This window comes from Gobius niger (assembly GCF_951799975.1).
Source record: "Gobius niger genome assembly, chromosome: 3".
Classification (NCBI taxonomy): Eukaryota; Metazoa; Chordata; class Actinopteri; order Gobiiformes; family Gobiidae; genus Gobius; species Gobius niger.
This window is the reverse complement of record NC_136854.1, coordinates 6,077,087-6,099,888: the sequence shown is the minus strand read 5'-3', so window position 1 is coordinate 6,099,888 and position 22,802 is coordinate 6,077,087. Positions and strand designations below refer to the sequence as shown.

The following is a 22,802-nucleotide window of genomic DNA, read 5'->3' as shown; positions in this document are numbered from 1 at the left end:
GCAGCAGTGCAGCACCGGGAGCACCTGGAGCGGGACCTGGAGCGGCACCTGGAGCGGGACCTGGAGCGGGACCTGGAGCGGCACCTGGAGCGGGACCTGGAGCGGGACCTGGAGCGGGACCTGGAGTGGGACCTGGAGCGGGACCTGGAGCGGGACCTGGAGCGGCACCTGGAGCGGGACCTGGAGCGGGACCTGGAGCGGGACCTGGAGCGGGACCTGGAGCAGCACCTGGAGCGGGACCTGGAGCGGCACCTGGAGCGGGACCTGGAGCGGGACCTGGAGCGGGACCTGGAGCGGTACCTGGAGCGGCACCTGGAGCGGGACCTGGAGCGGGACCTGGAGCGGTACCTGGAGCGGTACCTGGAGCGGCACCTGGAGCGGCACCTGGAGCGGCACCTGGAGCACCTGGAGCGGCACCTGGAGCAGCACCTGGAGCACCTGGAGCGGCACCTGGAGCAGCACCTGGAGCAGCACCTGGAGCAGCACCTGGAGCATCTGGAGCGGCACCTGGAGCGGGACCTGGAGTAGCACCTGGAGCAGCACCTGGAGCACCTGGAGCAGCACCTGGAGCACCTGGAGCGGCACCTGGAGCGGCACCTGGAGCGGCACCCGGAGCAGCACCTGGAGCAGCACCTGGAGCAGCACCTGGAGCAGCACCTGGAGCAGCACCTGGAGCATCTGGAGCGGCACCTGGAGCGGGACCTGGAGCAGCACCTGGAGCAGCACCTGGAGCAGCACCTGGAGCAGCACCTGGAGCAGCACCTGGAGCAGCACCTGGAGCAGCACCTGGAGCAGCATCTGGAGCACCTGGAGCAGCAGCAGCAGTGAAGCCAGAGTACAACGTACAACACGAGTTTCTCTGCCCCCGTGCGTAAGTAACGCTCCGTAGTACTCTGGCGTATTTTGGGTTTGCTGCCTAAGTGTGTTGCTGTGTGGCCCGGGGGACTGCCCCTGAGTTTTGTCCTCCACAGCGGCTCCGCCAGCGGGAGGACCAGTCACCCACCACCCAACATCCAGTGAAGCCAGAGTACGACGCTGATCGCGGTAGGCGGGCAGAGTAACTCTGGACTTGAAAAGAGCCGTTTCTTATTGCGTTGCCCACAAAGGCTGAACTCTTTGGTGCCTTTCTCACATTTGGTCAATCTGTTTCGTATTGTTATGCTCTGCTACAAAAAGCTACACAAAAGGTTTGGAATACAATAAATAAATAAGTGGGTGAATGGTGTGGCCACATGTTATGAATGAGAGCACAGGTTTGTGTTTCAAGACATGGGGAACTGTGACCTCTTCCTCTCTCTCACTTTCGCTACGTCTGGTTTTAGCGCAGTTCTAAAAATTCCTTTACGTCACTCAGTTCCTGTTTCAGCTTATCAGCTCGACTGAAGCACCGCGGAGCCATTTGAAGCTCCACTCTCGCATGAGGGGATCCCACAGCAGAGGAAGACCACCACCACAGCAGGTCAGGGGATGTCTTTTCACTTCTTATATATTTAATATTCATTCATTGCTATACATTCTAAATCACATAGTCAAATAAATAAAATAAATGCCATCTGTCCTGGGTTGTGGAGCTTCTTGGGTAAGATGTTAACGTTATGTTTATGATTAATAATCCCTGTAAGAGAGTTCACTCAACTAGACACAAAAAGGCAACAAAAACACGACAAAAAGTACCAGCCCCACTTTTGATCGCTTTCCGACAGGGAGAACTGGGCTTTTTGAGGAACTCTTTCAGCTCCTGGCCTTGGGATTGTACTTTCTAATAAGGAACTCTTTGGTGACAGGGTTACACAGCAAGATACATGTGTTAGACAAGTAATATATATATATATATATATATATATATATATATATATATATATATATATATATATATATATATATATATATATATATATATATATATATATATAAAAACTCTTCCTCACCCTCCGCGGGCGGTCTCTTTCTCCTCCTGCTCGGGTCCTCTACCAGAGGCCTGGGAGCTTGAGGGTTCTGCGCAGTATCTTTGCAGTTCCTAGGACTGCACTTTTCTGGACCGAGATGATATACTTTATATACTTTTCTGGACCGAGATGATATATATATATATATATATGTATATATATATATATATATATATATATATATATATATATATATATATATATATATATATATATATCATCATATATATATATATCTTCCTCACCTTTCCTGGGAGCTTGAGGGTTCTGAGTAGTATCTTTGCTGTTCCTAGAACTGCACTTTTCTGGACTGAGATGTCTGTGGTATTTCCAGGGACTCCTCTAGTTTGGGCGTCACAGCCCTGGTGATATGGATCAGTGACTCAATGTCTCGCTCATTCTTAGCGTGCAGCTTGATGTCATCCATGTAGAGGAGGTGACTAATGGTCGGTATCCATAGCCAGTCTTGTTGATTATTTGGCTGAGGGGGTTCAGACCTATGCAGAACAGCAGTGGGGACAGGGCGTCTCCTTAGTATATGCCACATATGACGGACACATGTGAAAGTGTATATATACAGCGGGAACCATATGTTTACATACACTTTATAAAAAGACACATTTGCATTTTTTCTCACTGTCTGACAAGAAACCAGAATTAACTTTTACTTTTTTTTTTAGGTCTATTAGAATTTTAAAAAATATTTCTATTTGTCAAATGCCAGAAGAATGAGACACACTTTTTTTCATTACTTTTTACAAAACCAAAAGTTTACATACATTTCATTAATATTTGGTAGTATTGCCATTAAACTGTATATTTTGGGTCAAAAGTTTTGGATTTCCTTCCACAAGCTTCACAATATCGTCCAAACAGAGCTGGTGTAACTGAGACACATGTGCACACGTGTCTTTTCATTTGTGATGACCACTTCAACACTGACTTAGTGCGGCTGTGGCGCAGTTTTACACTGCAAAAAAACTTCCTTTTAGACTTCAACACTTGCCTTTTGTATATATTGATATAATAATATTTTTGTTGATTACTATTAAAGGAAACGTAAAGTTCTCTTTAAATGCTTGATCTTTTCGGCCTTGGCTTAACACGGTAATACGGTGGGGAGCACTTGTGCTTCACAGCTAGAAGGTCCTGGCTTTGATTCCCATCTGGGCGGAGCCTTTCTGTGTGGAGTTCACATGTTCTCCCCATGTCTGTATAGGTTTCCTACCACTAAAACATGTACAATGGGCAGTGCTTAATTTGTTAAGTATTTTCAGGAACACTTTTGGTCTGATGTGATGGATTGGGGGAACAGCCCAAAACATTTGCCGGAACACTCTCATTAAACACCATTAAATCCCCCAAACGGGGGATCAAATTAAGCACTGACAATGGGCCAGAATGAATGCAAGTGTGTAAGTGGTTGGTGGTCGGAGGGGCCGATGGCACAGACTAGTAGCCTCGCTTCTGTCAGTCTACCCCAGGGCAGCTGTGTAGCTCACCATCACTGAGTCTGGAGTGAATGAATAATGACGACAATGTGGCGTTTTGAGAAACTTGGTAATACAGGCTTGTAATGCGCAATACAAGTGTAATCCATTATTATGATTATTATTATTATTATGATTATTATTATTAATAATAAACAGCGGTTTAGCTATCTTATCGCGGCCTCTTGCCCACAGACCTATCTGACCAGTCTTTGACATTTTTCAAAGCATCTATGGATGTGCTACTCTGAAAAGCATAGATAGATCGTTTTTCGAGAACAGGAAGTATGTGGTTTGTGGTCAGAGATAGAGGCTGTCTAAGCGTTGAAAACAAAGTGCAGAAGGACGGGAAACTGTGGGTCACGTGACTCCAGGCGTCACACGGGCTCTTTGCGGAAAACCCCAAAATAGTTATAAACTGATGTGTTGACCTCAATAATCAATAGTTAATAATTAAGGGGCATTAAATGTGTACGTTTTGTAAACATGAAACAAAAACTGGCACAAAGTTGTAAACTCAATATTTTTGGGAGTATTTGAGAATGTACTACACACTATAGATACAGTGTATTAAGTTAGAAAGGTAATAGGACAAAGTATCGTATCACAATTTGTTGGATTTATATTTGAAAGTGTGCTTGATTTATTTGAATCTGAAGTGCAGTTGTTCTTCCTGTATGTGAGGCAGAGTCAGTGCTGGGCCACACCCGGGCTCTGTGGTTCTTGGTATGATGGTTATTAAATGAAGACGTGGTATCAGATGAATGCATGATTTTGTGCAGTTCTTTAAACTCACTGTTGGCTGTGTCTTCCCAGTGTTGGACTGTGCTGAGATGTCTCCTAGTCCACTCCTCCTCGTTCTGCTGCTGCTGCTGCGCCTTCATCCTGCTCCTGCCTGTGACAGCTCCATCAGCAGTGAGTTTTACAACCTGGGGTTCACGGACACACAGTGGTCATGCTCCATTGTGTGTTAACAATAAGCACTGCGCACCTTGTATAAAAGTTACTAAAGTAAATTTTAAAAAAAAGGCAATAAGAGTTCTCTCTAAAGCAGATTTCTCTGCACCAACAAACCCTTTTTTTTTCTGAACGTAATCCATGTACAAGGCACATAATAATCTTCTCCCTCCTCACATCCAGGAGCTTTTTGAACACAGAAAAAGTTACCTCTGAGTAACCGGCATTTATATCACTTATATTGTTTGTATCCTGTACATTCTGCAAGAACGGCAAATGTGGATAACTGTGTGCAAGACAGACTGGACTCTCTCCTCCTCGTTATATATTTTATTATATATATATATATTTTTTCTTTTATTTTTTTATTTATTTATTTTTTTTCCATTTTTGTATGTATGTCTGTCTGTCTGTCTTTTTTTTTTTTTTGCATTTGTGTGTATGTTTTTGTATATTAGTTGCAGTATATGGTTTGTATTTCTTTTGAAAAATTTTTTAAAATAAAGTAATAAAAAAAAGGAAAAGTTACCTCTGAGTAACCGGCATTTTCAAAAAAGTAAAAGTTTGAACAAATAAAAAAAGTTGATGTATTTCTGTAAGTGGTGTTAATCTGTGGAGCGACTTGAAAGATCAGTTTAAACAGTCTGAAACAGTCAAAGCTTTCAAAAAGAGATAAATCCACTATCATTCAAAAATAATATAAACTCAGGAGGAATAAAGTAAGCAACTAATGAAAAGACATAAATAGAACATAGAACAAATTGTCTATATACATCAGTGCCGTGGGGGCTCAGTCAGGGCCTTTAATAGGCGTAATGGTGTATGGATAAAACTGCCTTCTGGCATTTGTACCATTTCTCCATTGTGAGATCAATAAAAGCAGCCCCAAACAATTATGACATGGAATTATCATGCGGCTGTTTTAAAGGGATGTTTGCTGACAGAGTGAGACATCAGAGATCAACTCAAACACAAAACCCAACGTGAAAAAAAGATACTAAATGTACAGTTTGGTGCTTTGTGGGATGCTTTTTTTTTTGGCGCTCACGCGGGGAAACTCTTCTGCTGTCCCGGGCCGAGCGTCTGTGTCCCGCTGTCGTTCCACTGCTTTGTATTGAAGCTCTTCATGGAATATCTGTTCATGTGGTGCCGGCCTAAACCATTTCGCTCGTGCTGTACACGAAAGAATGTTTTAAGGAATGAAATGACCGAATAAACTACGAACTGAGTGTGTTGAAACAGCGATAATGTAACAACAGCTGCTGACGTAATAGTTATCGGCCGTTATTACATTATCCGTTTGTAGCAGAGTGGAGGTTGACTCTAAAAATAAATATCCAAATGTTGCCACAACCCCACCCAGTATAACTGTGAAATACTAAGGCACACAGGTACGTTAAAAGGACCGGGCAGAGGCAAATGATTTACAGAAGATTTGTTTTTATTATTTTGATTGATTTTGTTTTATTCTAAGTTAAGTTTGGTTTCTTAAAAAGTTCATTTAATCTTTTACTTTGTTTAAAAGCTGAATCCAGGACAGGACAAGGGAGGCATGAAGGTGCAGCCAGGACCCTGCAAATACATTTGAACATGAGTACATTTAAGTACAACAATACATTTTACAAGTGTCAAAACAAATCAAAACAAAAAGATCCTACCAGGTAGTGAAAGCGAACCCTACGAGCCCGCGGACCCCGGACTAGGTCCAGCTATACGGCACCACTCGGACCGGCATCAGCGCTGTCTGCACAGTAGGAACTTAGAAAAAGTACCCGCAAAACTCATACGCTGACCATCCAGGCATCGAAGCTGCATTCAAAGTTGATGGCCTTAAGAAGTTATTATTACATTATTTGTTATTACATTATCAGTTGTTATTACTTTATCAGTTGTTATTACTTTATCAGTTGTTATTACATTATCAGTTGTTATTACGTTATCAGTTGTTATTACATTATCAGTTGTTATAACTTTATCAGTTGTTGTTATGTTATTGGCCGTTGGTAAGTCATCAGTTGTTATTACATTATTTGTAACAACATTATCAGTTTTTACATTATCAGTTGTTATTACGTTATCAGTTGTTATTACTTTATCAGTTGTTATTACAATATCAGTTGTTATTACGTTATCAGTTGTTATTACCATATCAGTTGTTGCTACGTTATCAGTTGTTGTTACATTATTTGTTTTTTCATTATCAGTTATTATTTTATCAGTTGTTATTTATCAGTTATTACATTATCAGTTGTTGTTATGTTATTGGCCGGTAGTAAGTTATCAGTTGTTATTACATTATTAGTTGTTATTACATTATCAGTTATTACGCTATCAGTCGTTATTACGTTATCAGCTGTTATTACGTTATCAGTTGTTATTACATTATCAGTTATTACGTTATCGGCTGTTATTACGTTATCAGTTGTTATTACATTATCAGTTGTTATTATGTTATCAGTTGTTATTACATTATTTGTTATTACATTATCAGTTGTTATTATGTTATCAGTTGTTATTACATTATTTGTTATTACATTATCAGTTGTTATTACAATATCAGTTGTTATTACGTTATCAGTTGTTATAACAATATCAGTTGTTATTACCTTATCAGTTGTTATAACAATATCAGTTGTTATTACGTTATTAGTTATTACGTTTCCAGTTGTTATTACGTTATCAGTTGTTATTACGTTATCAGTTGTTATTACGTTATCAGTTGTTATTACGTTATCAGTTGTTATTACTTTATCAGTTGTTATTTATCAGTTGTTATTACTTTATCAGTTGTTATTACCATATCAGTTGTTGCTACGTTATCAGTTGTTGTTACATTATTTGTTTTTTCATTATCAGTTATTACTTTATCAGTTGTTATTACATTATCAGTTATTACTTTATCAGTTGTTATTACAATATCAGTTGTTATTACGTTATCAGTTGTTATTACTTTATCAGTTGTTATTACATTATCAGTTTTTACTACGTTATCAGTTGTTATTACTTAATCAGTTGTTATTACGTTATCAGTTGTTATTACGTTATCAGTTGCTATAACAATATCAGTTGTTATTACTTTATCAGTTGTTATTACGTTATCGGCTGTTATTACGTTATTTGTTATTACGTTTTCGGCTGTTATTACGTTATCAGTTGTTGTTACGTTATCAGTTGTTATTACTTTATCAGCTGTTATTACGTTATTGGCTGTTATTACGTTATCGGCTGTTATTACGTTATCGGCTGTTATTACGTTATCAGTTATTATTACTTTATCAGTTGTTGTTACTTTATCAGCTGTTATTACGTTATTGGCTGTTATTACGTTATCGGCTGTTATTACGTTATCAGTTGTTATTACGTTAACGGCTGTTATTACTTTATCAGCTGTTATTACGTTATTGGCTGTTATTACGTTATCGGCTGTTATTACGTTATTGGCTGTTATTACGTTATCAGTTATTACTTTATCAGTTGTTGTTACTTTATCAGCTGTTATTACGTTATTGGCTGTTATTACGTTATCAGTTGTTGTTACATTTTCAGTTGTTATTACTTTTTCAGCTGTTATTACGTTATTGGCTGTTATTACGTTATCGGCTGTTATTACGTTATCAGTTGTTGTTACGTTATCGGCTGTTATTACGTTATCAGTTGTTATTACGTTATCAGTTATTACGTTATTGGCTGTTATTACGTTATCAGTTGTTATTACGTTATCAGTTATTACGTTATCGGCTGTTATTACGTTATCAGTTGTTATTACGTTATCAGTTATTACGTTATTGGCTGTTATTACGTTATCAGTTGTTATTACGTTATCAGTTATTACGTTATTGGCTGTTATTACGTTATCAGTTGTTATTACTTTATCAGCTGTTATTCCGTTATTGGCTGTTATTACGTTATCAGTTGTTGTTACGTTATCAGTTGTTATTACTTTATCAGTTGTTATTACGTTATCGGCTGTTATTACGTTATCAGTTGTTATTACGTTATCGGCTGTTATTACGTTATTGGCTGTTATTACGTTTTCAGTTTTTGTTACGTTATCAGTTGTTATTACTTTATCAGTTGTTATTACGTTATCGGCTGTTATTACGTTATCAGTTGTTATTACTTTATCAGCTGTTATTACGTTATTGGCTGTTATTACGTTATCAGTTGTTATTACGTTATCAGTTGTTTTTACGTTGTCTGTTATTACGTTATCTGTTATTACGTTATCAGCTGTTATTACGTTATCAGCTGTTATTACATTATCAGTTGTTATAACAATATCAGTTGTTATTATGTTATCAGTTGTTATTACTTTATCAGTTGTTATAACATTATCGGCTGTTATTACGTTATCAGTTGTTATTACGTTATCGGCTGTTATTACGTTATCAGTTGTTATAACATTATCAGTTGTTATTACGTTATCAGTTGTTATTACGTTATCGGCTGTTATTACGTTATCAGTTGTTATTATACTTTATCAGTTGTTATTACGTTATCAGTTGTTATTACGTAATCGGCTGTTATTACGTTATCAGTTGTTATTACGTTATCGGCTGTTATTACGTAATCGGCTGTTATTACGTTATCAGTTGTTATTACGTTATCGGCTGTTATTACGTTATCAGTTGTTATTACGTTATCAGTTGTTATTACATTATCGGCTGTTATTACGTTATCAGTTGTTATTACGTTATCAGTTGTTATTACATTATCGGCTGTTATTACGTTATCAGTTGTTGTTACATTGTCGGCTGTTACCATTACGTTATTGGTTCCAACAGGGCATGTAAACTTTGCATGTTCTCTCAGTATTTTTTGGTTTCCCCTTTTTACTGAAACAAACATGCATAATAGGTTCCTCTGAAAAAGAGACACCTCGGAAATGAAGATGGCAGGGCCTGGTCGTTGGGATGGGAGACAGCCTGTGTGAATGTAGTGTGTGAGTGAGTGGTTGGTGGTCGGAGGGGCCGTTGGCACAGACTGGTTGCCTCACTTCCGTCAGTCTACCCCAGTTTGAAGTGGATGAATAATGCACAACATTGTAAAGTGACTGGAAAAGCGCTATGTAAGACTAACACATGATTTTTTTTTATAAAAGTGGAGAAAAGTTACTTGCCTCCCTCCCACTGATGTTGTACAGCGATGCTCCCGTGTTTTTGAAGTTCACCAACTCTCAGTTCGCCTCTATTACTGTGTTTCTTGCTACTAGCTGGCAGTTCTTGTTTTAGAATATATTCAAATGGCTTGTTCCCGTGAAATACTTGTTAGCAATATTATTTCTTCTTTCTTTTTTAGATCTGTCCTGCTTCTACAACTTTAACCGGAGCATCAGGTGTGAGTGGACCACGAACCGCACAGACGCCTGCTCGATGCAAGCTCACAACATCAACCCCCAAAATCTGTAAGGAACTACTTTTACAATAACAGGCTAATTTTTTCAACCGTTCGGACCTGCTCCCGACTTTACTATGAAACTAGGCCCCACTGAAAGATCATGTGATGTTATATACTTGAAATAATAGTTTCCAATGTGTGCTTTTTTCACATATCAAAACAAAGTGCAGATATACATTGACCTGCTTAATGTTTCTGGTTAATGAGAAACTAAATCTGGCACAGACATCCTCTTCCTCATCGTATGACCATGAGCGGTGGCTCAAATCAAAAATATCTGAGAGGAACTATTAAAGAAATCCAGTTTGCATCAGTTACAAATTATGATGTATCACAGATTATTGTTGACACCATTTTAGCAAAGTCAAGTCATGCTTTTATACTTTTTCTGTGGGTAAAATATTGAAACGATGCTGTCTGCATGGGTAAGCCACGGAACCCGAAAGTCTAAACAGAAATGAAAGAACGATGAATTACAATAAATGAAAGTGCATCTGTAGATACCTCAAAGTGTCACCAGCGACACCCGCACCGCAGCTTGAGAAACACTGAATGAGTGAAAAGTAAACAGAGCCTCCTCAAATGACCACAAACAATCTTTTGCAGATCACAATTTATTCCTTTTAACTCGAATCGGTGTGCACTGGAGGCCACGGACCGACCCAGGCTGAGGAGATGCACACTGCACTTTCACAAAAAGGTCTGGGTAAGTCTTATTTCATGTCTTAGTTTTTATTATTTCCTATTGTCTAACTTCTATAGTCTTTATTTCTATTCACATTAAAGTGAGAGTTGAATAATGGCAATAAGCAGAGAGTGAAGGATGTTTTTATGCAGAGAACTAAATGTTAACCTAAATGTTATCTCCTCCCTCTACATGTTCCAGCCATGTCCTAATGTGTAGAATGAGCTGAGACCTGTTCACCACAACTGCCTCTAAAATCCTGCACTGTCACTCTAAAGGTGTTCATTCGGGTCTGAAGTGCCGTCATGCATGAGCTTCATATAGAAGCTGCAGTTACACGTATGACCTGAGGTGGCAGTAGTGAGTATAAAATGGCCAACTTGCATCTAGTCCCTTTAATGGACACTCAGTACAGTTACTTTGTGTAAATGCGCCAGATCTAGCCATAAACAACGCAATCAATAAACAAAAGCAAGTGGATTTCTTCTTCCCCAATGTCACAGTCCAAGGGTTTTTATTTTTTTGTTTTTGTTTTGTAGTATACATTTCCCCCCCTTCACTTTATACATACAGGAGTGTTGGAACCAATAACGTAATAACTCTGTTAACTCTGCCAACTAAAATAATCAAATGAAATCTAACTTTATTTATAAAGCGCTTTCATGCAAGATGTTACACAAAGTGCTTTACAGTGCTTAAAAATCATCAAAATCATCCCAACCCACAAATATACAGTAAATAACAACAACCCCCACCCGCACACAGACACATAAACACATTGTAGAGACAGCCAAGCAGTTAAAACAGAAGTCTTAATAAAAATGGACATAAGGCCCTGTACAGATGAACCGAACACCATCCAAGGTGTCTTGAGCCTGCTCTTAAAAACATTCTGGTTCTCTGCAGCCCTGAGCTCCTCCTCAGCCTTGAGCTCCTCCTCAGCCCTGAGCTCCTCCTCAGCCCTGAGCTCCTCCTCAGCCCTGAGCTCCTCCTCAGCCCTGAGCTCCTCCTCAGCCCTGAGCTCCTCCTCAGGTCTGAGCTCCTCCTCAGCCCTGAGCTCCTCCTCAGGTGGTTCCAGAGGCGAGGGCCGTAATATTGAGTCTTTTTGTTGACTTTAGGAATAACTAGGAGGCCCCTGCCGGAGGAGCGAAGGGGCCGTGAAGGTCCGTAAGGTAAAAGCAGTTCTGAAAGATAAGAAGGACCAAGACCATTAAGACATTTAAAAAACATTTAAAGAACTTTAAAATCGATCCTGAACCGCATGGGGAGCCAATGCAGTGATTCTGAAACTGGTGTAATGTAGTCCCGCCTCCTGGTCTTTGTCAGGACACGAGCTGCTGAAGTTTGTAAAAGTTGTAGACCTGAGATCCTCTTTTTGGGAAGACCAGAAAGCAGGGCATTACAGTAGTGGATACGACTGGTGATAAAAGCATGCATGAGCGTCTCCGTGTTGGCCTGAGAGAGAATGGGGCGGACTCTGGCTGGTAAAAACCTATCTTTGTGATATTCTTAATGTGTGGAATAAACGCCAGCTCAGAGTCAAAGATCACGCCCAGGTTCTTCACCTGTGAGGAAGGATTTATAGACAGTGACTGTAGTTTGGGTAAAAGTCTCTCTCTCAGGGCCGATGATTAACATTTGAGTTTTGTCCAATTTACCGGTTATTGGCCTGATAAGATGAAAATGGTTCAGAAATGAATACATTTTGCCAATAATGTAATTTTGCATACACAAAAATGAGCACATTAAACATTGTTTTAGTGCTTTTTTTGTTTAAAATGTTGGACGACCTGTGATTTAGTGTTTTTGGACGGTTTATCCCACACAGCTCTCATGCATGTTCCTACGATGGTAACCCAGTGTAAAGCTGGTCCCTGCTCCCACAGGTGCATGACATCGCTGTGTCCTTGGGCAAGGCACTTCACCTACAATGCCTATGTATGAGTGCAGTGAGTGTGTGAGCTGGTGGTGGTCAGAGAGGCTGTTGGCACAGTTTGGCAGCTTCGCTTGTGGCGGTCTGCCACAGGGCAGCTGTGGCTACAATACCTGTACTATTCTGTAGCAGAAAGGGAAAGCTTTTGCCAAGAATCAGAATACAATAGAATATTTATTGTCTCCTTACGCAGACGTTTGTCTTGGACAACGAGGGCAGGGACAAACAAAAACACAGACAGACAATGAAACATTGACATTAAAAAGCCCAAACCACACACACCCACACGCACCTGTGTCAGAGTCATGTAAACCGAAAGCATCACACTTTTGTGATTACAGATTCATTTCATAATGGTCAGAAACATGGTTACGCTGAAGTTATGCTTTATTAATCCCTGAGGGAAGTGGTTCTCTTCCCTTGACCCATCCTCAAAGCTGCTGGAGCGACCAATCTCCAGATGTGGAGCCAGGCTGATGGTCAGAATCCCCTGGCTGGAGGATTAACCTATTGTACATGTTTTTAGTGGTAGGGGAAACCGGTTACCTTGCCAACAAGCTGAATTCTCACGGTAATTGTAAATTTATAAACACATGAGAATCCATCTTGAACCGCTCCCACCTTCACCCTATGGAACTGAACTAAAATTGGTTTGGGCAAAAAAGACACTATTAGGGCTTTTCCACCAAGCTGGTGCTGGTTCTGGTTCTGGGCCAGTTCCATTTTTAGAACTGAAAAAATGCTGGCTCTCGGTTCCAGACACTGACTCTCAACAGCTGGACCTAGAACGAGCACCAGTGACGTCAGGTGCCGGGGGCGTGGCTTTTTTCCAGGAAAACAACACAACACTCAGCATTTTTAAAAGTCTGAAGCATAGGTGAGGGCTAACTTAACCTCTTAACCCCCGCCTTAACCAAGCACATTTTCTCCAGTTTGGCGTTACCCAAATCTAAAAGCTTCTCGGAAAAAAAACATCTAAATAGCGACAAAAACGAGACATAAATGAGGATGAAAACGCAGCAAAAACAGGCAACAAAAAGTGATGAAAAACTTACGACAAAAAGGTGTCAACAACGCAAGGCCAAGTTAAGTAGGCCATGGCTGAGTTTAGTTTATTACAAGCAAAAGCTTATAAGCGCCTACCCCCGAAATCATTACTTAGTTACTCTGGTCTACAGGCTGTAAGATCCAGTCAAGAAGCTTTTACATTTGGGTAAAGCTGAACTGGAGAAAATGTGCTTGGTTTAGACGGGGGTTAAGAGGATAACAAAATGGAGAAGCCAAAGCAGTGGTTAGTGGAGGAAACCAGCTGTCTCCCTGCCTTTTATTACTCTTATTTTGGTTGAAAACCAAGTTAATGCAGCCCGGAACCAGCACCAGCTCCGAACCAGCCCGGAACCAGCACCAGCTCCGAACCAGCCCGGAACCAGCTCCGAACCTGCACCAGCTCCGAACCAGCCCGGAACCAGCACCAGCTCCGAACCAGCCCGGAACCAGCTCCGAACAAGCACCAGCTCCGAACCAGCTCTGAACAAGCACCAGCTCCGAACCAGCCCGGAACCAGCACCAGCTCCGAACCAGCCCGGAACCAGCACCAGCTCCGAACCAGCACCAGATCCGAACCAACCCGGAACCAGCACCGGCTCCGAACCAGCCCGGAACCAGCACCAGCTCCGAACCAGCACCAGATCCGAACCAGCTCCGAACAAGCACCAGCTCCGAACCAGCTCCGAACAAGCACCAGCTCCGATCCAGCCCGGCACAAGCACCAGCTCCGAATCAGCCCGGAACCAGCACCAGCTCCGAACCAGCCCGGAACCAGCACCAGCCCGGAACCAGCCCCGGCTCCGAACCAGCCCGGAACCAACACCGGCTCCGAACCAGCCCGGAACCAGCACCGGCTCCGAACCAGCCCGGAACCAGCCCCGGCTCCGAACCAGCCCGGAACCAACACCGGCTCCAAACCAGCCCGGAACCAACACCGGCTCCGAACCAGCCCGGAACCAACACCAGCTCCGAACCAGCCCGGAACCAACACCAGCACCAGCTCCGAACCAGCCCGGAACCAGCACCAGCTCCGAACCAGCCCGGAACCAGCACCAGCTCCGAACCAGCACCAGCTCCGAACCAGCCTGGCACCAGCTCTGAACCAGCACCAGCTCCGAACCAGCACCAGCTCCGAACCAGCCCGGAACCAACACCTTGGTGGAAAAGCCTGATAATTAACAACGTGGCTATGACAAAAACACTTGGTTCTGCAACAACGTTTTTCAAAACATTGAATGGATTGGCAGATTTCTGCAAATTGTTGTTACATTATGTGGGCAACAGTGTTTTTACGTTATTTGCTGTTTTCATGTTATCGGTTCTTACAAGGTCACTTTATACAGCTACAGATACAGATACTAGAAAGCAAGAAAGCTTACAGTATATGCATCTACCCAAAATCAATAAATGATAAAAGCACATTGTCATGTTGGGATGCGCCCAGGCCGTCAGGGGAAGATGAAATCCATAACATGCAGTACTTATGCAAAGGGAGGCTCGTACCGGGTCAGTCCATGATCTGCTAAAGTGTGAATTAACACAAACAGAGGATGTGGTTAAACTCATGTGCACCAAAGGCACATGAGTTTACGACTTTAAAGACAGGTAGGCGGGCAGGAAAGCGGAACTTAGCTGCCCACGGGTTCTAACTTATGTTTGTGTCTGAAAATGAAGGTCAGAATTTAAATGCACCTTTGAAAAGGCACATTGTGGAACATTCCAGGTCATATATTACTAAATGACAAGAGCAATTAATAACTGCTGTAAAACAGGCTGGAAGCACCATACCATGCCCTTTTAGACCACCTTTACCCAGGGCTGCCAACTTTTGACAAAACCTTGGAGTGAGACCTTGTCCGACTCCAGGTGGGGGTTCGTGTGGTAGGTGGGTGCTGATCGGGGTCAACAGGGGTTCCTCCCCCAGAAAACTTTGCAATTAATACATTTTACCTGTATTCTGGTGCACTGTATTTTCAATGAATGTTTTCTGATTAAAATGTTTACGTTATATATAATAATAAGTGTATGTAAAGTTGTTCCATTTTTGCACACAAAAGTCTATTAAGTACTCTTTCAATATGCTTTTAATTCTATTTAAATTCATCTTAAATTTGCTAAGCACAAAATAAGTTGTTTCAAAAGAGCACACTTAAAGTTTATTTTACTATAATTTCTAAAATATATTTAATATGTTCAATTTTAGTATACTAAGTATAATTTATATTCACCTGGGTATATTTATATATATTTCAAAAATACATAGAAAGTACAACTTTAGTAATATATTTAACGATGATCTAAAGTCTATTTAAAAAAAAATGCTTATTGTTTTAAAGTGTAACTAATACATTTTAAAACAATAGATTTGAAGTATGATTTTAAAAATGTGTTTATTTAAAATGTTCAATATATTCTATATATTCTAAGTACATGCAAATGACACAATATAAACAATGTATTTCAGAAAAATATGCTTCCTATTTAAAATACACTTAAGTGTATTATTTTTTCACCTGGGAATGTGTGCATAACCATGGAGACAGATCCATCAGCAGTGAAAGCATACCAGAAACCCTAAGAAACAACTGGTCCTGGAGCGTCTCAGGACAACTCAGGACCCCCATTGTATAAAGATATTGCGTCTCATGCTACTTTAGGGCAGAAAACCCATTTTTCAATTGAGTTAAGAAGTATTTAAACCGTGTTTTAAATATTTGAATGAATATCACAAATGATATGCTGTTTTACTCTCAAAAATATACTAGCTCTCCTGAATTCAATTTCATCTTGAATTCAGGACCCCCGAGGTGTGCCAACCCTCACTTTGGGAACCACTGTCCTAAAGGACACAATAATATTAACATTTTTATTTATTTACACAAAAAACGTTGCATAATGCAACTTTAAAGCCCTTTAATGTTACCCACACAACCATAAAAAAAAGTATTTTCTAACCATTTGGGAGACAAACAGTCCAAACCTGATCTAACACCAGTCTAAACCAGTCTGTACCTGGGCTAAACCAGTCTAAAAATTGTCACAAGAAGTATAAACCAGTCCAAACTAGTCCAACCCTGATGTAAACTGGATATTTTGAGTATTACACACTTGGTAGAGAATGGCAGAGAGCAGAATTAAAAACACATGATTGTATAAAGTGTGCTCGACCAAACGGATCAGTGGGATCCCCGACTGGGACCTCATGGACCAATCTGCTTTGTGTTTGCAGATTTTGAGCACCGATGTGTTGTCTCTGAACCTGTCATGTGTCCACGTGCCCCGGTGTCTGGGCACTAAGTACAGGCCTGAGCACCACTCCAACAGTAAGTCCTGCCTTTACACTCCAGTCTGTTACAGCTGCAGGTTTGTCTGTCCCACTCTCGGAGAAGATCAGCTGTATTTGTCACATGTCAGTAGGGTTGAAAATGGTTTTATAATCTGTTGGGGTTTTTTGTATTTATTGTTTTATACTCATTTAGTGGTGCAGATAATTTGAAACGTTTTGGTTTTTATTGTTTTTATGATGATTTTATGATAAATGTGCTATACAAATTAAGTGGATTGGATTTATTGGAAAAGGGGCGGAAAATTCCTGATGAATTTCAATTTCAATAGGAACTTTAGCTTTTGGGGGAATTTCCGCAAATTGTCAAAACACTTAGATAAACATTATTTTTTTTGCATTTTTTGTTAAATAAGCCATTAGTGATTTTTTAGTCAGTACTTCCAGGCATCTTTTGTTATTGTTTCTAACATTTTGCAGGACATTTTTCCAAAGTTCCAAATCAAAATAAAACTTTTCTTTGCATTTTACATACATCTCAACCAAAAAAATAAATAAGGGGAATAAGAAAAGACTTATTCCTACAGTGGCGGCACGGCTGAGTTGCAGCAGCTCAGGACTAACACCTGAACACAATTTTGTTGTACGCTTGTACACAATGACAACAAAGAGAAGCATCATCTTCATCATGACAACGCACCATGTCCTGCCGTAAAGAATACCTCTGCATCACTGGATGCTCTGGCCATAAAAGGAGAGAAACTCATGATGTGGACCCCCTCCTCCCTTGTCCTCAACCCTATTGAGAACCTTTGGAGCAAACAAATCCAAGCGAAACTCTCCAAAAAGTTTAATGGAATTAAGAATTTAGAAGCTGCTCAAAGAAGGGCTCCTATGTTAAAATATAGCTTGATCTGTTAAGATGTTTTTGATTGAAATAGCTTTTGTAAATATGACCTCCTAATGCTGCAAATTCAACAAATGACCATCTTCAGTTAATTACAAGCTTTAAAATGTATTGAAACCCTGAGTTGCACAATCATTTGGAACAGTAGATTTTGAGTTTTTCTGCTATATTTAAATATATATAAATACTGTTTTCACTGGGAGATTTTTTCAACCACATTCAACTGATCCTCTAACAGTTCAAGACTTGAAAATGATGCTGACTCTCATTTGAGTTGAGAATTTAGAAAATCAGAGAAAAATGTCATTTGTCAACTTTTTGTAGAAGATTACAGTAACTTGATTTAGTACTGCTCATAAAGACTTTACAGTGTTACTGTAATATTAATATACAGTATCACAGCGCAGTAATATACTGGACATAAACCTTTTACAGTGATGTGAAGGAAACATATCATCAGTCAACAGGCCCATCAAATGTTGGCTTTAATATAAAGCCTGGCATAGTTATCGATGCCTGAACCATCAAGGCAAGGTCCATTCAGGGAATGATTGGAACAACCTGGTCATATCGACCTCTTTATATGGACTGAACGCTAGACTGTCTGTGACCTACTGTATGTGCTGTGTGTATCAGAATGAGATGTGTAACGAACAGCGTTGTGTCTGCAGTAAAGCTGGATGCCCTGGATGCACCTGTGGTTAATGGGAGCAGACTGTCCTGGAAAAAGCCCAACATTCTGAAGTCATTGGTCATCTTACAGTACCAACCACAGTGGACCCTTCAGGACCGGCCCTGGGCTGTACGTGCTCACCTGAACACGCTCACACACACGCACACGCTCACGCACATGCACACGCTCACGCACACGCTCACGCACACGCTCACGCACACGCACCCGCTTGCACACACACACACTCACACCACACACACCACACACACACACTCACTTACTGTAATCGAAATGGTCCCCTTGCACTCCCTCCTTGACCACACACCTGGTCACTCCCCCAGGGCTGCAGTGTTGTAATGTCATGCTGACGGTGCTTCCTGTCTCTCCAGGACGGCTGGGACAGGGTGCCCCGAGAGGAGCACTGGGCAGAGCTGCAGGCTGACTCCCTGGTTCTGGGTCAGAAATATCGCGCACGTGTCCGGGTCCGGGTCTATGTGAATGTCCTGTCCACCTGGAGCGATTGGAGCCCCGCGCTGTCCTGGGCGTCTGCTGTGGGCCAGGAACCACGACGAGGTAGCAGAGATAAAACATCCAATCACAGTTCATGTTTGCCAAATCACTTCTCCAAAATGGCAGAGGTTTTCAAAGTTGTGTAATAGGAAGAAAAAAACGGAGAAAGAAAGGGAACAATGAGATGGAGAGGGAAAAGGGGGATCAGGAAAATTGGTTGATCTCAGTTTCTTTTCCAGTACAGTATGTGGTTGTTTTTTGTTTTTCTCCTCTCCCTATGCCTCCCCACATCGCCCAGTTATTACGACTAAATGACTAAAACAAAAAAGAAGAAGCAGCTAAATCAATCAGGATTAACATGACGTTTAATCGAAAAACGTGACTACCCCACGTCTGTCTATGAGGAGGGAACGACATGGTCAATTAGCAGGATATGTCTTGTTTCAGTTGTATTTAGTTAGAGAACAGGACCAAACAGTGACACGCTTTTTAAAGATCTCAGTGTTGGATTCTTTTTGGATCATTTACTCCCCCAAAACTTAAGCCAACACAGTTACTGTTTCTGAAAGTCCCCCTCCTTTGAACAGGCTGTGTTTGCTCCTGCAGGGTCTGAGGAAGCGGGGCTGTGGCTGTGGCCTCTGTTTGGGGTGGTGTTTGTTCTGGGACTGCTCCTTGTGTCGTTCTGGAGATCCAGGTGAGTCCACGGAAGTCTGACCGATCTGGAGCTGAGTGCTGCCGTACTTTTCCTGTGCTAGTTACATTACTCATTATCTAGAATCACTGCTGAATATCAGGCAGGTTATAGCAAATGTTAGAGGTCGACCGATATGGTTTTATTCGTACGTATTTGTATGGGTGGTTAGCATGGCTTTCCATCAGTGGCATCTATAACACTCCACGATCAATTGTTTGTGGGGTTTCAGGTATAGGTTTTCACCACTGATGGACCCACTCACCAGAAAACCTACAAAACAACTGATCTTGGAGCGTTGTAAAGGCCACTGATCAAAAGTAAAGTGACCGCTGGGTCACTGAAAGGGCAATGACACCCAAATATCAACTTTTTGTTTTGGCATAACAAGTTCCATAATACCCCTTCATGTTGCCTTAAAAGGATTTAGCAAGGCGTATCTTCACTCCAGGCTGATTGGTTGGAATTGGGAGGCCATTTTGAGAAACCCATGATGTATGTGACATATTAGCTGACTTTCCTGAGCTTGTGTTCCTCTTCAGGGTGTACAAGATGACGCCACTTAAAGGAGCGCCTCTGTCCAGCCCCACCCCCTCCATGCTCAAGATGGTGAGTTTGAAACCTCATTCAGAGAGGGCTTTGATTGGGCTGTAAGACCCAAGACAAGCACTTCTCTTTGGTTCTCATGGTGGGGTGCTAACCACCCCCTAGTGGCTCAGGGCAACTTCAGAAGGTGTAGCTTTGCAGGGAAACCAATGGCGACTTTACATGTGTCAAAAACAACCTAAAGCCTGGCTTTAGGCTTTTATTGTGAATCAAGCGGAGGACTGGGCTGGTGTGTGAGCGTCTGGAGCTGTGGGAGAGGAGACGAGCTGCTGCGTTTTGTACCAGTTGAAGCTGAAGAAAGGTTTTGATCTTACTGAGTAGCCTCAGTAAGATCAAGAATACAATTTTCCTCCCCTAACTCCCAGACTAGTGACATAGCTTCAGATTTTTTTTTTTTTTTTCGTGGTACTACCTCAGGACTAAATAAATAAATAGATATCAGTGAAAGGCTAAGTTAAAAAGGTGGGTCTTGAGCCTGCTCTTATAAAACATTTTCGTTCTCTGCAGCCCTGAGCTCCTCGTTCCAGAGGCGAGGGCCGTATTATTGGTAAGATGCCTCACTGTGAGTCTTTAGGAATAACTAGGAGACCCCTGCCAGAGGAGCGAAGGGGCCGTGAAGGTAAAAGCAGTTCTGAAAGATAAGAAGGACCAAGACCATTAAGACATTTAAAAAAAATTGAAAGAACTTTTATGATTTATGATTGCCATAAAGGGAAGGGGAAGGGAATCTTATTTGTATAGCGTTTTTCATATGACACAAGTCACAACCAAAGCGCTTCACTCATGAAAGGGAGGGGGTTCATTCACTCCATGCTGATGGTGGTGAGCTACATTTGTAGCCACAGTTTCTCCTGGGGCAGACTGACAGAAGCGAGGCTGCTCACATTTGCGCCAACGGTCCCTCTGACCACCACCAACCACTCACACATAGGCATTGGGTGAAGTGTCTTGCCCAAGGACACAATGACAGTCTGCACCAGCAGGAGCCGGGATTCGAACCCCCGACCTTCCAATCGTGAGACGACCCGCTCATCTGCACCACTGTCGTAAAGTATAATAAACCTGGAGATGTAGGTCAAAGCAGCCTCCACAAAGGACCAGGACAAGCGTTTTTATTGTACACCTCGCACAAAACCTAGCATAGTATTAATCTATGGTACGGCCACATTTCAGAAGCTTTTACTATACTTTCCAAAGAGTAATTAGATATGAGAAGAGTGAATGTATCTCCTCATTCTGTACGTGAATTAGCAATGTCATAGAGAAACAGGAACAGAGCTGTTACTTCCTCTGATCACCAGCTAAATGTGGCGCGAGGACATGTGACTAGAGCACGACCAAAGAGGGAGCGAGGGACAGACACTGAGATGGTTCCTGTATCACCTTCACAAACTGTCTGGTCAAACTCGTTGTGATCCTAATCCAGCCCGTGTGTTGCAGGGCTGGCAGCCTCCTCTGTTCAGCAGCGACTCCTACCTGACCTTCTTCAAACCTGTGGACATCATCGCGTCTGTGGAGCTGCTCCCCCCTAAGCCCAGGCCGCCCCCCGATGAGGACCCGTGCTCCCCATCAGGGCCCCTCTGCTCCAGCCTGTCCAGCTTCTCCAACCCCATGTACTCCCAGCTGTGCCCCCATCCGCAGCCCGACCCTGACCCTGACCCTGACCTCGACCTCGCTGGTCTTCTGGGAGACCCCGGGCTGGACCTGCTGCTGCTGCTGAGCACGGCCCATCAGAGCCCGGGCGTGCCGGTGGTGTGCGAGTATGAGAGAGTGGAGGCGGTGGGGGCGCAGCAGCAGGGGCCCGGGGCGGACAGGGTGAGGCTGACCAGTGTGGACTCGGGCGTTGGCAGTGGGGAGGAGGTGAGCCAAGACAGCCTGCACTTGGAAGAGCACACCGTCATTGGGAGTTCTGCAGTCGAGGACCAGCCGGTTGTTTCCGCAGCACCGACGCCTTAAGCCCCACACTCTGCCGCTGTGTGGGCCCCGGGCCAGTGTTCGTCTGCACAGGGTCCTCTCGTCCGCGCAGGGCAACATCCAAACAATATCCAAACAATGTTCAGCTATAGAGACAGCAAATATAATCTGCGAGGTCCAATGAACTACCCTAAAAAGCATGTTCATCACTCGTGTTGACCTATGGACTGAGCCTGAGGAGGACCTGAAATGTTGTAGCTTAATGAATACCTTTAAACAAATGTACAAAGAAAGGGTATTTAGAAACTATGCTAAAGAAGATGAAGAACTCTATTAATACTAAAAAAAATTCTGTTCTTTGGCTCTGCTGGACATTCGTATTTGCTATTTATTCTTTTCTCTCTTTTGCTCGATATGTTTTGCTTCGTTCTCCTCTGTGTAAAAAAAATTCCATCGGTTGTTTTCCTTTTGTACAGTGTATGCAGACATTACATTGTCAAGATGTGTGTTTAATTTGAACTTTACCAATGTCAAGGAAAGAATGAATGTGAGAAAGGGGTAAGTGTTCACAAGTTTACAGCTTAGTCCTGTGTGCGAAAACGTAACAAAATGAACATCTGCACTGACGTGACATGACCAACAGCTGCACAGAACACAGGAGGTTCTGGCTCTGAGTGAAATGTTTGTAGCGTACCGGTGCCTTCCGCATGACGTCACGCCAACCGGGGTTCGTACAGTCCTGGAAATCCTGGAAAAGTTTTGG

The 22,802-nt window shown here is 42.2% G+C and overlaps 2 protein-coding genes across 2 annotated transcripts; both read left to right on the top strand.

Annotated features, from left to right (window-relative positions):
- Positions 1–1,361: 1,361 nt before the first annotated feature.
- LOC306960454 (uncharacterized protein) lies at positions 1,362–19,526 on the top strand (the record flags this gene model as incomplete). The annotated part of the gene is made up of 8 exons (XM_079552884.1): positions 1,362–1,459; positions 4,253–4,351; positions 9,692–9,797; positions 10,397–10,496; positions 16,685–16,778; positions 18,317–18,447; positions 18,708–18,891; positions 19,435–19,526. The coding sequence occupies exons 2-8, from the start codon at positions 4,270–4,272 to the stop codon at positions 19,524–19,526; spliced, it is 789 nt and encodes a 262-aa protein (XP_079409010.1). The 5' UTR covers positions 1,362–1,459; positions 4,253–4,269.
- Positions 19,527–19,892: 366 nt separating this feature from the next.
- On the top strand, positions 19,893–22,175 carry LOC306960666 (uncharacterized protein). The gene is made up of 3 exons (XM_079553140.1): positions 19,893–20,128; positions 21,566–22,099; positions 22,152–22,175. Exons 1-2 carry the CDS (start codon positions 20,072–20,074, stop codon positions 22,079–22,081), a joined length of 573 nt encoding a protein of 190 aa, XP_079409266.1. The 5' UTR covers positions 19,893–20,071; the 3' UTR covers positions 22,082–22,099; positions 22,152–22,175.
- The last annotated feature ends 627 nt before the right edge of the window (positions 22,176–22,802 follow it).